Here is a 19898-nt window from a genome sequence, read left to right as displayed (position 1 = left end):
TCAGGGGGGTGTTAATCACGAACACAATATAGGTGATAAGTGGTTAATACACTCAATTTCGTTTCTAAAAGGGTTTATCTAACAAATTTAATATTAAACACAGCGCATATTTTCCTCACATGAATATAGCGATAAGTCAATTATCAAGAGAGCTTGAACTAAGTGTTGAACGAATTTCCAGTAGAAGTGGTAGAGGCAGGTTCGGTATTATCACTTAAAGAAAAATTGGATAGGTATATAGACAGGAAAGGAATGGAGGGTTATGGGCTGAGTGCAGGTCGGTGGGACTAGGTGAGAGTAGCATTCGGCACAGACTAGCAGGGCAGAGATCGCCTATTTCCCTGCTGTAATTGTTATATGGTTATATAAGTCAATAGCATCATAACATTTTAAGTAACGTTTGGATATTAAACACACAGCACATATTTTCCCCGTATGAACATACAAAATCATCGCAACACACCAATATCGCTGAATCAGTGGGAGCCCTGGGCTTGTTTTCATGCAACAAGACGGTCCTATCCAGGGGTGATGGGAGACAGCGATACTCGAAGGAGGTTCCTCATGTCCAGTCTATTCCGCAATTTAGTTTTCGTTGCATTCATTGCAGAGATATGTTGGAAATGGAAGCAATGTTTTCAGTGCTTTTGTGGCTATCTCAGGATACTTAGCCATGACTTTGATCCAGAATACCGGCAGAGATGTTATGTCAAACATGCTTTTCAGCCCGCCGTCATTTGCAAGCTCGAGGAGTTGATTTCCTTCCCGCGCTGACATGGATGACACGCGGGTCATGTCCTTGCATGCATTCAAGCTCAACAGTTGGCATGACAGGGTATGAGGTAAGGTGCAGCTGACTCATATCACCAAATCATATCGTTTCCTCGCGGCCCGGTAGCGCACGCTTTGCGGCCCGATACCAGTCCGCGGACCGGTGGTTGGGGACCGCTGCTGTAATACATGTAGTTCGTTAAGCAGTCTCACGTGTGGCACCTTGTCAAAGGCCTGAAAATCCAAATACACAACATCAAGCAACTCTCCTTTGAGTATCCTGATTATTATTTCTTCAAAAAGTTCCAACAGATTTGTCAGCAAGATTTTCCCATGAGGAAACCATGCTGACTACAGTCTATTTTATCATGTGCCTCCAAATACCCTGAGACCTCATCTTTAATAATCGACTCCAACATCTTCCCAACAACTGAGGTCAGACTAACTGGCCTATAGTTTCCTTTCTTCTACTCCTCCCTCTGCTTGAAGAGTAGGGTGACATTTGCAACTTTCCAGTATTGAGGAACCATTCCACAATCTAGTGATTCTAGACAGATCATTACTAATGCCTCCACAATTTCTTCAGCTACCTCTTTCAGAACCCTGGGGTATAAATCATCCGGTCCAGGTGACTTATCCATCTTCAGACCTTTAATTTTCCCTAGAACCTTCTCTCTAGTAATGGTAACCACACACTTCATGACCCCAAACATGGAATTTTCACCATACTAGTAGTGCCTTCCACAATGAAGATTGATACAAAATACTTATTAGTTCATTCACCATTTCACTGTTCCAATTACTACCTTTCCAGCATTGTTTTGCAGCGATCCGATATACACTCTCAGCTCTCTTTTACACTATGTATCTGAAGAAACTTTTGGTATCTTCCTTAACATCACTGGCTAGCTTACATTTGTATCCCATCTTTACCTTCTTAATGACTATTTTTAGTTGCTTTCTGTTGGTTTCTAAAAGCTACCCAATCTTCTAACTTCCCACTATTTTTTGGTATATTATATGCCCGCTTTTTGGCTTTTTTATTGGCTTTGACTTCTCTTGTTAGCCATGGTTGTGTCATCTTTCCTTCAGAATACTTCTTCCTCTTTGGGATGTATATATCCAGAAATTCCAGGCATTGCTGCTTTGCCGTCATCCCTGCCGGTGTTCTTTTCCAATCAATTCTGGCCAACTTCTCTCTCATGCCTCCGTAATTCCCTTTTCTCCACTGTAATACCGATACATCTGATTCTAGTTTCTCCTTCTCAAATTTCAGAGAGAATTTGATCACATTATGATCACTTTCCCCTCGGGGTTCTTCTACCTTAAGCTCTCTAATCAATTCTGGTTCATTGCACAACACTCAATTCAGAATAGCTGATCCCCTAGTGGGCTCAACCACAAGCTGCTTTAAACAGCCAACTCATAGGCATTATAGAAATTCTCCCTCTTGGAATCCAGCACCAACCTGATTTTCCCATATGTACTTGCATATTGAAATCCCCCATGACTATTATAAAATTGCCCTTTTAGCATGCATTTTCTCTCTCCTGTTGTAATTTGTAAACCACATTCTTATTGCTGTTTGGGGGTCTGTATACAACTCCCAGAGCCTTTTTCCCCTTGCAGTTCCTTAGCTCCATCCACAATAATTCAACACCTTCCAATTCTATGACACCACTTTCTAATGATTCAATTTTTTTTTAAACCAACAGAGCCATGCCTTCCTGCCAGTCCATTCGATGTAATGTGTATCACTGGACATTATAGCTAGGAACTTAATCTTTTCATCAGGACTGAGTACACCATTTCAACAATCACAGTCTAGGTTCAAAAAAGTATGTGAACCTCTAGGGTAATGCTTTCTACAAAAGTTATTTGGAGTCAGGTGTTCTAATCATTGAATGCTGAAAGAGTTGAAAAAGAACCCAAGGGTAACAGCAAAAGAACTGCAGAAATCTCTAGAACTTAAAGTCTCTGTTCATGTGTCCACTCAAAGAAAAACACTGAACAAGAATGGTGTTCGTGGAAGGACACCACAGAGGAAACCACCGATCTCCAACAGAAAACATTTCTGGACATCTCAAGTCCGCAAAGGACCAGTTGGATGTCCCACACTTCTGGGACAATGTTCTGTGGAAAAATGAAACAAAAGTTAAACTTTTTGGCAGAAATGCACACCGCTAAGTTTGAAAGAAATAGGGCACTGCACACCAACATCAAAACCTTGTCCCAACTGTAAAGCATGGCAGAAGGAGTATTGTAGTTTGGGGCTGCTTTGCTGCCGCAGGGCCTGGACAGCTGTGTCATGACCTGATGAGGGCTGTTCATGCAAGGTATCCCAGAAATATTGATAAACGGAAACAATTTTGTTTGGAGGTAATGGTCTAAAATTTCTCCTTGCCATCGTGCAAGTCTGATCAGCAGCTACAGGAAACATTTGGTAGAGGTTACTACTGCTAAAGGAGGTTTTACCAGTTATTAAATACGAGGGTTCACATACTTTTTCCAGCCTGGACTGTGAATGATTAAACAATGTGTTCAATAAAGGCATGAAGAGTATAACTGTATGTGCGTTATTAGTTCAGGCAGATTGTGTTTGTGCATTGTGACTTAGATGAAGATCAAACCACATTCTGTGTAACTAATTCTGAAAACCAGGTAATTGCCAAGGTATCACAAACTTTTTCTTACAACCGTACATACATCAAAGCCTCCTATCTCTGTTATACCCTAGTCATAGAACACTACAGCACAAAAACAGGCCCTTCAGCCCATCTAGTCAACAACGAACTATTGATCTGCCTAGGTCCATTGACCTGCACACGGACCATAGCCCTCCATATCCCTCCCATCCAAACTTCTCTTAAATGTTGAAATTGAACCCACATCCACCACTTCCAGAGGCAGCTCGTTTCACAATCTCATCATCTTCTGAGTGAAGAATTCCCCCTCATGTTCCCATTAAACATTTCTCCTCTAACTCTTAGCCCATAATGTTCTAGTTGGTACTAGGGTATATGTGTCCTGGACGATTGTGTCCCGGTCATTAGCATCCATGGACATTTGCGTCCTTTTTTTTTCATGCATCCTGGTCATTTGCGTCCCACTATATGTACTATTACAGGGTAACAAACCCCGTGTTATATATGTCACAGTGCTTGAAATCAAGCAAAGGTGGAAACATACTTGCTGATGACCAAAATTATATCTATCACTATCATAAGAAAAATGCTGTGGGCACGAAAACTTACTGGAGATGTGTGGTACGATCTTGCAAAGTAGCAGTTCATACCGAGAGCAATGTAATAACAAAATGAATTAATGAGCATAACCATGCTTCTCCTGCTGCTGCAATTAGAGTAAAAGAATCAATTTTAGAGTTGAAAGAAACAGCGATATCCTCACAAGAACCAACAAGACATCTCATTGGAACAACTTTGTCAAAACATGATGAATTTTCAATGGCAGAAATGCCCTCTGTCTCAGCAATGGGGAGAAATGTTCGTCGTTGGAGACAGAAAACACAAAATGCTCTACCTATACCAAACCAAAGACGTAATTACGAAATACCAGAAGAATATTGTATTCTCCCCACTAGACAAAGGTTTCTTGCAATTGATACTAGCATAGATGATGAAAACAGAATGCTCATCTTTGCTTCTGAAGATGGTTTGGATGACTTGACACAATTTCAGAATTGGGCAGCAAATGGCACTTTTAAAATGTGCCCACAAATCTATTATCAATTGTACTGTATCGATGTCCAAGACCATACATTCAGTATTCCCCGTGTTTTTGCTCTTCTACCCAATAAGACTAAAGAAGCATATGACCGCCTATTCACTCTTTAGTCGCAGACTCACCCTCAACTTAATCCCAAATCGGATTTTAAACTAGGAGCAAGAAAGAGTATAGCAGAAGCATATACTAATGCAACAATAAGCTCGTGTATTTTCCATTTGTCAACAATCCATCTTTAAGAAAATATGCAACCTCGGTTTAAGACAACAGTATAACGAAGATCAAGAATTCAATTTAAAAATTAGATATTTCTGTGCATTAGCTTTCCTTCCAGTAAATGATGTTGTAGCAGGCTTTTTGGATCTGAGTGAAGATCACGACTTACCTCCCAAATTCTTCGCATACTTTGAAGTTACATACATTGGCCAAGCAAGAGGTAGAAGTGGGCACAAGATTGCTGCAACCTTTCCCATTGCATCTTGGCATGTTCATGATTGAACAATGAACGACTTGCCTAGATCTAACAACAGTTTAGAGGAGTGGCATAATGCTATCGAAAATTCAATTACTTGTCAACACCCCTCTGTTAGGAAATTAACTGATGCGTTGAAGAAAGAGAAAGTCATGGCCACAAAGAAGAAAACTGACTACCAAAGAGAGATAATTGTCCAACCAAGAAATAAGGATATCAATAAGCGCCTTCAATCATGAATTGCATGTAACAATCCTGAGGACAAATTAAGTTTCTTACGAGGGGTTGCCCACGACATGCATACTTTTTAAGTTTGGACTTATAAATTAAATTTTTTAATCAATAGAATGCATGTCACAATCCCTTTTTTAATTAATAAAACTGTTTTTGATTTAAAAATTACATATGTAAAATTATATCTTTTATGAAATATACATATATTGGGAGACAAATCTAATATGAGACATATATATATTGGGACATAAAAAAAGGACGCAAATGTCCAGGGACGCCAATGACTGGGACACATTTGACCGGGACAGTTGTCCAGGATGCAATTGTCCTGTCACCGTTCTAGTCTCACCCAACATCAGTAGAAAAAGCCTGCTTGCATTCACTGCATCTATATTCCTCACAAGTTTGTATACTTCTATCAAATCCCCCCTCAAGATCTAGGGCAGGACAGAGGGACAATGTATTATGAACAGATATCTAGGCAATGGAACAGCAACCAGAATAGAAGATATCAGGGCAGTAGGCACTTTACATTAGAGAGGGATCAAGGCAATGAGGCACTGTCCAGCATAGAGGGATATCTGGGCATTACAGTGAGATGTTATGGCATAGGACACGATTCACTACACAGAACATATAATAGTACAGCACAGTACAGGCTCTTTGGTTCACACTGTTGTGCTGAACCTCAAACCCGGCCTCTCACATAACCCCCCACCTTAAATTCCTCCATATACCTGTCTAGGAGTTTCTTAAATTTCACTAGTGTATCTGCCTCCACCACTGACTCAGGCAGTGTATTCCACACGCCAACCACTCTCTGAGTAAAAAACCTTCCTCTAATATCCCCTTTGAACTTCCCACCCCTTACCTTAAAGCCATGTCCTCTTGTATTGAGCAGTGGTGCCCTGGGGAAGAGGCGCTGGCTATCCACTCTATCTATTCCTCTTATTATCTTGTACACCACTGTCATGTCTCCTCTCATCCTCCTTCTCTCCAAAGAGTAAAGCCCTAGTTCCCTTAATCTCTGATCATAATCCATACTCTCTAAACCAGGCAGCATCCTGGTAAATGTCCCCTGTACCCTTTCCAATGCTTCCACATCCTTCCTATAGTGAGGCGACCAGAACTGGACACAGTACTCCAAGTGTGGCCCAACCAGAGTTTTATAGAGCTGCATCATTACCTCATGACTCTTAAACTCTATCCCTCGACTTATGAAAGCTAACACCCTAAAAGCTTTCTTAACTACCCTATCTACCTGTGAGGCAACTTTCAAGGATCTGTGGACATGTACCCCCAGATCCCTCTGTTCCTCCACACTACCAAGTATCCTGCCATTTACTTTGTACTCTGCCTTGGAGTTTGTCCTTCCAAAGTGTACCACCTCACACTTCTCCAGGTTGAAATCTATCTGCCACTTCTCAGCCCACTTCTGCAACCTATCAATGTCTCTCTGCAATCTTCGACAATCCTCTACACTATCTACAACACCACCAACCTTTGTGTCGTCTGCAAACTTGCCAACCCACCCTCCTACCCCCACATCCAGGTCGTTCATAAAAATCACGAAAAGTAGAGGTCCCAGAACTGATCCTTGTGGGACACCACTAGTCACAATCCTCCAATCCGAATGTACTCCCTCCACCACGACCCTCTGCTTTCTGCAAGCAAGCCAATTCTGAATCCACCTGGCCAAACTTCCCTGGATCCCATGCCTTCTGAATTTCTGATTAAGCCTACCATGGAACCTTGTCAAATGCCTTACTAAAATCCATATAGATCACATCCACTGTACTACCCTTATCTATATGCCTGGTCAGCTCCTCAAAGAACTCTGTCAGGCTTGTCAGACATGATCTGCCCTTCACAAAGCCATGCTGACTGTCCCTGATCAGACCATGATTCTCTAAATGCCCATAGATCCTATCTCAAAGAATCTTTTCCAACAGCTTTCCCACCACAGATGTAAGGCTCACTGGTCTATAATTACCTGGACTATCCCTACTACCTTTTTTGAACAAGGGGACAACATTCGCCTCCCTCCAATCCTCTGGTACCATTCCCGTAGACAACGAGGACATAAAGATTCTAATCAGAGGCTCAGCAATCTCTTCCCTCACCTCGTGGAGCAGCCTGGACAATATTCCGTCAGGCTCCGGGGACTTATCCATCCTAATGTATTTTATTAACTCCAACACCTCCTCTGCCTTAATAACAACATGCTCCAGAACATCAACCTCACTCAGATTGTCCTCACCGTCATCAAGTTCCCTCTCATTGGTGAATACCGAAGAGAAGTATTCATTGAGGACCTCGCTCACTTCCACAGCCTCCAGCCACATTTTCCCACCTTTATCTCTAATCAGTCCTACCTTCGCTCCTGTCATCCTTTTGATCTTCACATAATTGAAGAATGCCTTGGGGTTTTCCTTTACCATACGCGCCAAGGCCTTTTCATGTCCCCTTCTTGCTCTTCTCAGCCCCTTCTTAAGCTCCTTTCTTGCTATATCTGATCCTTGCTTCCTAAACCTCATGTATGCTGCCTTCTTCCACCTGACAAGATTTTCCACCTCACTTGTCACCCATGGTTCCTTCACCCTACCACTCTTTATCTTCCTCACTGGGACAAATTTATCCCTAACATCCTGCAAGAGATCTCGAAACATCGAACACATGTCCATAGTACATTTCCCTGCAAAAACATCCCAATTCACACCCGCAAGTTCTAGCCTTATAGCCTCATAATTTGCCCTTCCCCAATTAAAAATTTTCCTGTCCTCTCTGGTTCTATCCTTTTCCATGATAATGCTGAAGGCCAGGGAGTGGTGGTCACGGTCCCCCAGATGCTCACCCACTGAGAGATCTGTGACCTGACCCAGTTCATTACCTAATACTCCATCTAGTATGGCATTCCCCCTAGTCGGCCTGTCAACATACTGTGACAGGTATCCGTCCTGGACACACTTAACAAACTCTGACCCATCCAAACCCTTGGAACTAACCAGGTGCCAATCAATATTAGGGAAGTTAAAGTCACCCATGATAACAACCCTGTTGTTTTCGCACCTTTCCAAAAACTGCCTCCCAATCTGCTAATCTGCTCTTCGGTATCTCTGTTGCTACCAGAGGGCCTACAGAATATTCCCAATAGAGTAACTGCTCCCTTCCTGTTCCTGACTTCCACCCATACTGACTCAAAAGAGGATCCTGCTACACTACCCACCCTTTCTGTAGCTGTAATAGTATCCCTGACCAGTAATGCCACCCTCCTCCCCTTCCCCACCGCCTCTATATCCCTTTTAAAGCACTGAAATCCAGGAACATTGAGAATCCATTCTTGCCCTGGTGCCAGCCAAGTCTCTGTAATGGCCACTACATCATAATTCCACAGAGCTAAGAGGGAAGTGGGGTGTGTTCTATTCCAGAGAGATGTCAGTGCAAAGGTTACACCCACCAGTATAGAGATATTGCCCCAGCAGAAATGCAAGGGTGATAAAGTTTAAGGGAACGGGGGATTCTCAGATTGTTTACAATGGGTTAAGAACCGACTATGTCTGTGTATTTTGTGGGTGACTGCAATGTGTTAGAATACTGTCTCACAGCTGGTTTCTTTGGAGCAAGATAAGGGTTAAAGTTCACCCACATCCACATAAGATGTCTCTGGGCTTTTCATACCTTTTGATTTTGACAAAAGGCAGTACCTGATGGGAATTAGACATAACATTCCTCTCTTAATTAAAGCATAAATTTGACGGATGTTCTTATCTTTGTAATTAAGTTGTGACTCCAACAAACCAGGTAGGACATTCCTTTCTTTAATTAAGGTGGCTGGAGTGTCTATCAAACTGATTGTTCTTATGTATCGGTGGCCGTATAACTTCTAACAATTCTGACATCAGGCAGTGAATCTGTTGAACCGCCGGGGAGATGAGAACGTTTCTTTCCCTGATGTCAGGTCCAAGTTCACCTGCCGGCTGAGCTCAAAGAAATAAATGGGTGAAAAGATAAACAACGATCTTTTTGTACTGTTGTTATTTGATCGAGCAAATTTACGGTTACAAGGGCAGCGGGACAATCTGCAGTATAGAGAGACAACAGGGCAATGGGACAACACCAGTACAGAGATATAGCAGGGCAATGGGACATGCACCAGTACAGACACACATCAGGGCAAAGTACACTTTTCATTATAAAGATATTAGAGCAATGGGACACACTCCATTGTAAAGAGAGATCAGGACAGTGGGACGCTCTCTAGTATAATACAATATCAGGGGACAGTGAATTTTCCACCAGTATTGAGACATATCATGGCAATAAGACACATTCCACTATAAAGAGATACCAGGGAAATTGAACATGTGCCATTCTAGCAAGATATCAATACAAAGAGACACTCACCATTATAGAGAGATATTGCTCCACCAGAGATACAAGGGCAGTGGGACAACCTCCAGTATAAAGATATATCATGGCAATAGAATACCCACCAGTATAGAGAGCTTTCAGGGCTGTGGGACAACCCCCAGAATAGAGAACTATCAGCGCAATGGGATACTCACCTATATAGGCAGATATCAGGGCAATGGGGCACTTTCCAGTCAAGAAGGATATTGTGGCAATATGCATTCTCCAGTACAAAGAGATAACAGAGCAACACGACACTCTCCAGTCTAGCACGATATCATGTCAATGGCCACACTCCATTATTGTGGCCATACAGGGATACTGTCCAGTAGAGGGGGATATTAGGGTAATTGAAAATTCTCCACTATAAGAGAGATCAGGAAATTGGGACATCCACATGTATAGAAGTACAAGGGCAATGAGACACCAACCAAAGAGAGAGAAATCAAAACAGGATAATGGGATGCTATTATAGAGAGATATCAGGGCAATGGGACACTCCACAGCATAGAGCAACAGGACACCCAACTATACAGAGCGATATCATGATAATGGGACACTCTCCAGTATACAGATATACAAGGGTAATGGGAGACTCTCCAGTGTAGAGATGCACTGTGGAGAGTGGAGAGGGCAGTGGAATACTCATCAGTATAGACACAGAGCAGGACACCTACCAGGAAAGAAAGATATTGCCCCACCAAAAATACAAAGGCAGAGGGACAATCTCCAGTATAGAGAGAGATTTAAGAAAATTGGACTCTCCATTATAGCGAGACTTCATGGCAACAGGATAGTCTCTAGTACAGAGATACCAAGACCATTTGACATCCAGTAGTACAGTGAGATATCAGCACAATGGGACACCAACAAGTAGAGAGAGATATCAGGGCAATGGGATACCAGTCAGTATAGTGCAGGGTTTCTCAACTGGGGTTCTGTGACAGATTGCAATTTTAAAAAAAAATAAACATTGTGTTTTGAACTTCACACAATGCGCAGTGCTCTCTCTTGATGACCCCATCTACCTGTGGTGCCATTTTTAAGGAATTATGGATCTGTATTCTTAGACTCCTCCTTTCTACCGCAATCTTCAGTGCCCTATTGCTCACTGTGTAAGATCTACCCTAGTTTGTCCTCCGAAATTGCAACACCTCATACTTGTCTGCTTTAAATTCCATCTGCCATTTTTCCAGCTGGCCCAGATACTGCTGTAAGCTTTGATAGCCTTCCTCACGGTCCACTGCACCCTAATCTTGGTGTAATCCACAAATTTGCTTATCCAGTTTACGCCGTTACCATCCAGGTTGTTGATATAGATGACAAAAAGCAATGGACCCAAAACAGATCCCTGTGGCACATCACTAATCAGAAGCCACCAGTCAGGAGAATCAACCACCTACTATTGGCTTCTCCCACGAAGAAAATGAATATTCCAATTTCCGACCTCATCCTGAATGCCAAGTGACTGAACGTTCTCGACCAACCTTCCATGATGGACCTTGCTATATTCCACATAGACAACATCCACTATCTTGTCATCAACTTTTCTTAGAACTTCCTCAAAAAACTCGACAATAGTTACACACAGCCTACCAATCACTGAGCCACAATGATTATTCCTAATCGAACCCTGTACATCCAGTCCTTTAGAATACCTTCCAATAACTTCCCACTACTGATGTCAGGCTCATCAGCCTACTATTTCCCAGCTTACTCACAGAACCTTTCTTAAACAAAGAAACATTAACTATCTTCCAATCATCCGGCACCTCACCTGCAGCTAAGGAATTTTTTAAAAATATGTCGGCTAAGGCCCTTGTAATTTCTGCACTAGCCTCCAACAAGGTCCGAGGGAACATCTTGTCAAACCCTGGAGGTTTATCCACCCTAATTTGCCTCAAGGCAGCAAACACCACCTACTCTATAATTTATAAATAGTCTATGATTTCACTGCTGTTTTGCTTCACTCCTCTAGACTCTGTGTCCATCTCCCAAGTAAATACAGATGCAAAAACTCCATTTAAAATCTCCCCCATCTCTTTTGGCTCCATGCATAGATGACCATTCTGAATCTTTTTTAAACATTGTACAATTTGTATGCATGTACCGCACACATATACGCATTTAGAGATACAGCGCAGATTAGGCCTTTTATTTCTCTCATTTCCCCCATCTTTCTTCTAAAAATTGTCACCTTGTTTTTGCCTGCTTTCTCTTATGAATGCTGCTCCAAGTAATTTTTTCATTGCACCTGTGCATATAACAAACTTCACTTTCATTTTGACTTTGTATGAAATTAATTGTCATGCATCTGCTCATTTTAACATTCCCTCTATTTCTACCAAGGTCTACCAACCTTAACATTTCTGCCACACTTTCATGCATCACAGGAGACCATTTACCCTGTGTGTTTGCACTCTGCAGAACTTGAAATCAGTTCCAGAATACATATCTGATTCCAGATCAGAAATATCTGAAAATCGGTTCAGTTAACTAAAATGAAGAACTATTATACATTGTCTGTTTGCTTACCTTGCAAATACTTAATGGCATTAACAGGAAAGCAAATAGTAGAAATAGAACTTCAAAAGGACCCAAAAATAAGTTTCTTTTAAGAAAGCAAAACCATTAACTGCAAATTAGTTACTTTAAATTGACCTGAACTGTTTCTTGCAGCTGTTATTAAACAAGATACTGCCAAGAAGCATCTATTTAAAAAGTATTTGCCGAAGTAGCAAAACTAAGTTAAATGCTATTTTCGCAATTAAGAAATTTGTACTAAAAGCATTAACTAAACACCGATTTATTTTCTTAATTCAGAAAAAAAGTATATTTAAGTACTTCAATATTAGGCAGCACATATTCCTTCGTACTGTGTTAAGTCTTGATGCAATGGAGGCATATCACTGTACAACTTAACCTGTTCTTTAACAGATTTCACAGTGTGACCCCTGTCCATCCCACACATGAGCCATCTGTTGTCAGCCCCAAACCAACAAATATTCCACTCTCCCCTCCTCACAGTCCCCCACCCTGCTCTCATGACTATACACCATCCCCACACAAAACCACCACGGTGGGCTTCACAGCTCTACAGGTGAGAAGACAGCTGAAACGTCTCAACCCAAGCAAGGCTGCAGGACCGGATGGTGTCAGTACCAGGGTGCTCAAAGCCTGTGCCCCTCAGCTATGTGGAGTACTTCGCTATGTATTCAACATGAGCCTGAGGCTCCGGAGGGTTCCTGTATTGTAGAAGACGTCCTGCCTCGTCCCTGTGCCGAAGACATCGTGCCCCAGCGGCCTCAATGACTACAGACCGGTGGCATTGACCTCCCACATCATGAAGACCCTGGACAGACTTGTTCTGGAGCTGCTCCGGCCTATGGTCAGGCCACACTTAGATCCTCTCCAGTTCGCCTACCAGCCCCGACTAGGAGTTGAGGATGCCATCATCTTCCTGCTGAACTGTGTCTACGCCCACCTGCACAAGCCAGTGAGCACTGTGAGGGTCATGTTTTTTTGACTTCTCCAGTGCGTTCAACACCATCCGCCCTGCTCTGCTGAGGGAGAAGCTGACAGCGATGCAGGTGGATGCTTCCCTGGTGTCATGGATTCCTGATTACCTGACTGGCAGACCACAGTACGTATGCTTGCAACACTGTGTGTCCGACAGAGTGATCAGCAGCACTGGGGCTCCACAGGGGACTGTCTTGTCTCCCTTTCTCTTCACCATTTACACCTCGGACTTCAACTACTGCACAGAGTCTTGTCATCTTCAGAAATTTTCGGATGACTCTGCCATAGTTGGATGCATCAGCAAGAGAGATGAGGCTGAGTACAGGGCTACGGTAGGAAACTTTGTCACATGGTGTGAGCAGAATTATCTGCAGCTTAATGTGAAAAAGACTAAGGAGCTGGTGGTAGACCTGAGGAGAGCTAAGGTACCGGTGACCCCTGTTTCCATCCAGGGGATCAGTGTGGACATGGTGGAGGATTACAAATACCTGGGGACACGAATTGACAATAAACTGGACTGGTCAAAGAACACTGAGGCTGTCTACAAGAAGGATCAGAGCAGTCTCTATTTCCTGAGGACACCAAGGTCCTTTAACATCTGCCAGACGATGCTGAGGATGTTCTACGAGTCTGTGGTGGCCAGTGCTATCATGCTTGCTGCTGTGTGCTGGGGCAGCAGGCTGAGGGTGGCAGACACCAACAGAATCAACAAACTCATTCGTAAGGCCAGTGATGTTGTGGGGATGGAACTGGACTCTCTCACGGTGGTGTCTGAAAAGAGGATGCTGTCCAAATTGTATGCCATCTTGGTCAATATCTCCCATCCACTACATAATGTACTGGGTGGACACAGTAGTACATTCAGCCAGAGACTCATTCCACCAAGATGCAGCACTGAGCGTCATAGGAAGTCATTCCTGCCTGAGGCCATCAAACTTTACAACTCCTCCCTTGGAGGGACAGACATCATGTGCCAATAGGCTGGTCCTGGACTTATTTCATAATTTACTGGCATATTTTACATATTACTATTTAACTATTTATGGTTCTATTACTATTTATTATTTATGGAGCAACTGTAACGAAAATCAATTTCCTCTGGGATTAATAAAGTATGACTATGACTATTTTGATGTACATGTGATAAATAAAACTAATCTTTAATCTTTTGAGATTACACATAAACACTGCAACACTCAGCACAAATCAACCAATACCCCCAGGTGTCCTGTAAATGGAGTAGCAGCTCACCATCAGGTCCGAACTGAGTACTTCTCATCAGTGTTTACAACAGAGGTATGTAAGCTAAGGAAAATGTATGGTGGTGATTGGAACGCATCCACATTACAATAAACATGCTGGTAGTCTTAAAGCATTAGGGTGGATACTTTAACATCAGATTTATTATCACAGTCTTATATGATGTGAAATTTCAAATCTGCAGATGCTGGAAATCAAAGTGCTGGAGGAACACAAAAAACTGGAGGAAGTGCTTCATACTCTGACCTCTCATCTTGTTTTTCCAAAGCCGATGAAGGATCTCGGCCCAAAACGTTGACTGTTTATTCCTTTCCATAGATGCTGCCTGACCTGCTGAGTTCCTTCAGCATTTTGTGTGTTGCCATTCATGTCAAATTTGTTGGTTTGTGGCAGCAGAAAAGTACAAAGAGAAAAATTATAAATTACAAAATATAAAAATAGTTCAGAAAGGATTAATAAATAGTGTTCATTTACAGTTCAGAAATCTTATGGCAAAGGAGAAGGAGCTGTTCCTCAATCTCCTGTACCTCCTCCCTTACGGTAGTAATGAGGTCCCCGAGACCTGCCCAAGAAGATCATCCTAGGATGCTGTGAGAAAGTAGGAAATAAATTGCAGGGTCCATGGTAGAAATACTTGCAAAATCTATACACAAGGGTGAGTCACCTGGAGATGGCTAATGCTATAACTGTCTTTAAGGGTTGAAAAACAACCAGGGAAACTCCAGGCCAGTGAACCTAGGATCAGTGGTAAATTACTGGAGGAAGTTTGAGGGAACCGGATCCACGAGCACTTGTAAGGACAAGGACTGATACGGGTTAGTCAACATGACTTCCTGACAAATCAGTTTTCAGATGAGATAATAAAAAGGAATGCAAGGGCAGGGCAGTGACATTGTCTACATGGACTTTAGCAAGAGTTTTGACAAGGTTCTATGCATTAGTTCAGAAGATTAGATCAAAGGATCCAGGATGAGCTAGCAAACTGGATAAAAAATTGGCTACATGAAATGAGTCAGAATGTGGTAGTAAAGGGTTGCTCATCAGATTGAAAACCTGTAACCAGTGGTGTCTCGTAGGGATTGGGATCCACTATTGCTTGTCACCAATATTAATGATTTGGATGAGAATAAATTGACATCATTAGTAGGCTTGCAAGTACACAATTAGTGGTGGTACAGTAGATAGTCAAGAGGGTTATCTATGATTACAACAGGAGCTAGATCAACTGGGGAAGTGCTAAGGAACAGCAGATGGATTTTAATTCAGACATGAGTAAGATATTGAAATTGGTAAGTTAAGCACAGCAGGACTTATACAATAAATGGCAGGGCCCTGAAAAGTGTTGTAGAACGGAAAGACCTAGGGCTTCAGGTGAATAGTTTCCTCAAAGTGGAGACACAGATAGGGTGTATTCAGTCAGGCTATTGAGAAGACAGCTGGGACATCATGCTACATCTGTAAAAGTTTTTGGTGAGATCACACTTGGAGTAATGTGTACAGTTCACATATACTCTCTGCCTACTCTATCTATGCCTCTCATAATCTTATTTATCTCCCGGCAGCCTCTGCCACTCCAGAGAAAACAACTCAAGTTTGTCTAACCTGCTATAATGAGAATACTTAAGAATTGTACAAGACAGTGAGCAATGGTCAGATGTTTTGCTGTATTAATCATTAAAACAGACAAGAAATCTTACTTCAACCAACAACCTTTAATGCTTTGAGATGTACTTTCTGAGAAACTGAAACTGCTTTCACCATCCTCAGTAAATATCCTATAGAATACTGCTTTCTGTGTAGTTCCTAACTTCTCTGCTGGCCAGTAATCGGGCCTGTTTTCACTGAGAAGTCTGCTGTGATAAGCGATAAGAACACTGTCTTCTATTTAGAGAGGTACCTTAACATGATATTTTTTATCCACACATCTCTTTGCATGTTCCACTGAACAGAATTACCTCAGTTCTCTGTAATTCTCCACAAGTTATACTGGTGCTAATGCACCTTCATGTGCTTTAAAATGATCATCTATCCACAGATCTCTCAGAAATAGCTGGTGTTGGCAATCACTCATTTACTGAATGCTCTGTACAATCAATATCACTCATGCAAGCAGAGTACAACGAAGCATGAAAATGTGATAGGAGGACAATGAAAAATGCTAGCATCCAAAGAAATTTCCTCAAAGTTGAAGCATGATGACAAATTACTACTAAAATTACTTGCATTTTTGTAGTGCAAGAGCCACTGTGGACAATGCAGCTCCTAGTACCTTTAATGCCAGACGCCAGAAGCTTGCATTGTTCCTGCATGCTTGTTCTTCCCCACCTCCCCCCCCCCAACCACCTACTATTCAATCCACTGAATGCGTCTGAGCAAGAGTAGCTTTCAATTGAATGATGACGTTGGTAAATTCAGTAGACTTTGCAATCCTACAAGCTCTCAGTGTGGCCTGGCTGGTAACATTTGGAGGCAAAATAATATGGTCAAGACCTACTCTGACATTTAGATTGTACACAAGGGAGGAAAAGCATTGCTGTCTTAAGTGCCATCTTTCAGAGAAAGGCAGTCTTCCCTCTCAGGTGGGTGCATCACCACTTTGAAAAGCCGGACAGTATGATCACTATCAGTACCATCACTTATCCGTGACTCAGATTATCCACCCAACATCACATAGTTCTTTGAGAGAGGTTGATCTGTACAAATTGGCTGCCTACGATACACAACATAACAACATTGACAAGATTTCACAAGTACTGCGTGAGGCTGGAAAGCACTTTTGGACAGGAAAGAGAACTAAAGCACAGAAATCATTCTTTCGATACTTGGCCAATAAGTAGTTCAATTAAAGCTGATTGAGTTTTCCAAAAACTGTCTAATGATGCATATTCATCCAGTCCTTACAAACTAATGCACTCCACCCCTAGCAGTTTACACTTGGATTGCAAAAAACAACTGCTCTATCCAACAAGTTGAACAGAATCCTGACATCGCCTAGGTCTTGGATTTCAAGGCCCAACATGATAGCGGCACCAGAAGGACTGCTGCATGTAGGGGCAGCAGCTCACCACCCACCTGCTCCCAAACAGTTAGGGGTGCTCAGTAACTGCTGGCCTGGCCAAAATGCCCAGATCCCCAAAAATGAATAAAGAAATCCAGCATCCCACTGGGAAATATCTTACTTATTTCATATGGGATTAACTCAAGCAAGAATGAACAGCAAGTTTTCAGAACAAATCAGCAATCTGTAAGACCACAAGACAAAAGTGCAGAGTTAGGCCATTCGGTCCATTAAGTCAGTTCTGAATTTGCCGAAGTACTGATGATGTTACTGAATGACAGTTACTGAATGATGTTACTGAATAACTCACTTGAATTAGAAACAGAATCAGATCATTCTTGTGCACTTTATTGCAACTAACTCTGACAACACATTTGGGAAGTAATCGTGTTCCTGTTCATGACAAAACAAGCCCCTCTACAATTCATTCAGTGACCAAAAAAAAACATCCAGTGTAGCTTCAAAGCAGTAACTTTATTCTTACTTCCGAGTCTGAACGCTGCTCCTTGATCCCCTATCCAAAAAAATTCCCTCTTTTTTCCACAGATATTGAACTTCAGACTTACTCCGTTTTCTAATCATCACTCTTCCTTCTCAACTTGTCATCCACCCAATGCAAACTTTCAGTATTCCACGAAATTGAAGCAAGGCCGCTGGCACATATTCCCCCTTCCACCAATGCAGGTAACACGGGATACTGGCCTCGATCGCAGACCACCCACCTTCATTCTTCTACTACAGAAATTTGCTGAACTTCCCGCTCTCCAGCTCCAGAACCTCCTCACTGTAGTAACCTTTTTACTCCACCATTTGTACGAATGCCACACCATCGGACCAGACTGACCATTTATTCTCTGGTCCACTCATTCCAACGTGCACATTATTCTAAGAACTTCCACCAGCAAAATCCAGTCACCCATACCCTATTCCCAACAATCCTCCGTCAGTACTGCCTCACAGATCCACTGCATTCCCTCTTATCCTCCCCACACAATTTGCGGCATCCCTCAAACTCGCACGCCGTCCCACGCCCCAGTCTTCTCTTCCTCATCCCCCAATCGCCCTCCCTCCTGATCGGCAGCCCCCCCCCATGTCTCTCCCTATCAACAAGCCCACATCACAACCCCTGGTCCCCTTACGCACCCTACTCTCCGGCGATACTCTCCTAATTCACGGCCACTCAGACAAACTCCATCAACCCAGTCCTCGTCCGGTCAGATGTACCATTCTCCTTCAGCACATTCGCGCCCCTCCCCCAAATCATGTCGTCCACTGCCCCGATCTCATCGCACTCGCCCCGGGTCCCTGCCCTCCTCTCTCCAGCCCAGGCCTTACCTTCAGCCTGCGGGCTAGAGCCCGCACTGAGCGCGCCATGCAGGCATCCCTTGCACACCGAGTGCAGGCAGGGGAGCAGGCGGGGTTGGCGCTCCCGCAGCCAGCCCTTGCACACGCCGCAGCGCTCCAGCAGGCTCGGGCTCGGCTCTACCAGCCTCACTGCGTCAGGATCGGCATCGGGGCCCGGCGGCGGCCCGTCCGCTCCCCTCCCGGGGCTCGACTCCCCGCTGCCCCCGCACGCCAGCAGGTCAGCAGGCGCGGCTACAGCGTCCATGGCGCGGCTCCCCGCTGCTCAGTCCCCGCGCTCCGGCCCTCGGCCGCTCAGCAGCGCTCCGCTCCATTGTACTCGACAGCCATCACCTCCATCGGCAGCACAGCCCAGCTCAGCTCTCGCGAGAGCCAAGGGGCGGGGCCTCCACTTGTGACATCATACATAGAGACTACGTCAGGCTTCTATTAGCGACGTCCTGATGAAGGGTTTCAAAGTTCAAAGTAAATTATCAAAGTACATATACAACCCCGACATTGATTTTTTTGGGGAATACTCAATAAATCCATTGAATAATAACCAAAATAGAATCAATAAAAGACCGCAAAACTAGGACGTTCAACCAGAATGAAAATACAAAACGAAGAAATAATAATAAATAAGTAAGCATTAAGTATCGAGAATATGATCAAGAGTCCTTGAAAGTGAGTCCTTTGGTTGAGGGAATATTTCAATGAGGTTATTGCATAACGTAATTCACAACCCCCGACATCGAGTTGGGGTTCATCTTTAAGAGGGGGATCTGACGTGATGATGCAATTACGTACAGGACTTTTAAGGCGCTTTGTGTTTAGTTTTTTGACGTTAAATAATTGTTACGTATTTCCCTAAAGATAAAACGTCAACGCCGTTTTATTTGTGAAAACCTACATTATCCACTTTGCTTAAAGAGCCTGATGGTTGAGGGGTAGTAACTGTTCCTGAACCTGGCGGTGTGAGTCCTGAGGTTCTTGTACCATCGAGAAGAGAGCATGTCCTGGGTGGTGGGGGTCCCTGATGATGGATGCTGCTTTCCTGTAACAGCGTTTCATCTAGGTGTGCTCAAT

The 19898-nt window shown here is 43.2% G+C and overlaps 1 protein-coding gene across 5 annotated transcripts in view; it reads right to left on the bottom strand.

The window, feature by feature from the left end:
• Positions 1 to 19196, bottom strand: part of LOC140204954 (transcription intermediary factor 1-beta-like) — a 118779-nt gene extending 99583 nt beyond the window's left edge. For all 5 annotated transcript variants that reach the window (XM_072271961.1, XM_072271966.1, XM_072271965.1 and 2 more), the window contains exon 1: positions 18804 to 19196. In XM_072271961.1, the coding sequence (XP_072128062.1) occupies positions 18804 to 19077 (274 nt within the window). In that variant the 5' untranslated portion in view covers positions 19078 to 19196. The remainder of the gene's footprint in view (positions 1 to 18803) is intronic.
• Between the last annotated feature and the right edge of the window lie 702 nt (positions 19197 to 19898).

This window comes from Mobula birostris, chromosome 11 (assembly GCF_030028105.1).
Source record: "Mobula birostris isolate sMobBir1 chromosome 11, sMobBir1.hap1, whole genome shotgun sequence".
NCBI lineage: Eukaryota > Metazoa > Chordata > Chondrichthyes > Myliobatiformes > Myliobatidae > Mobula > Mobula birostris.
This window is presented reverse-complemented; position numbering and strand designations above follow the sequence as displayed.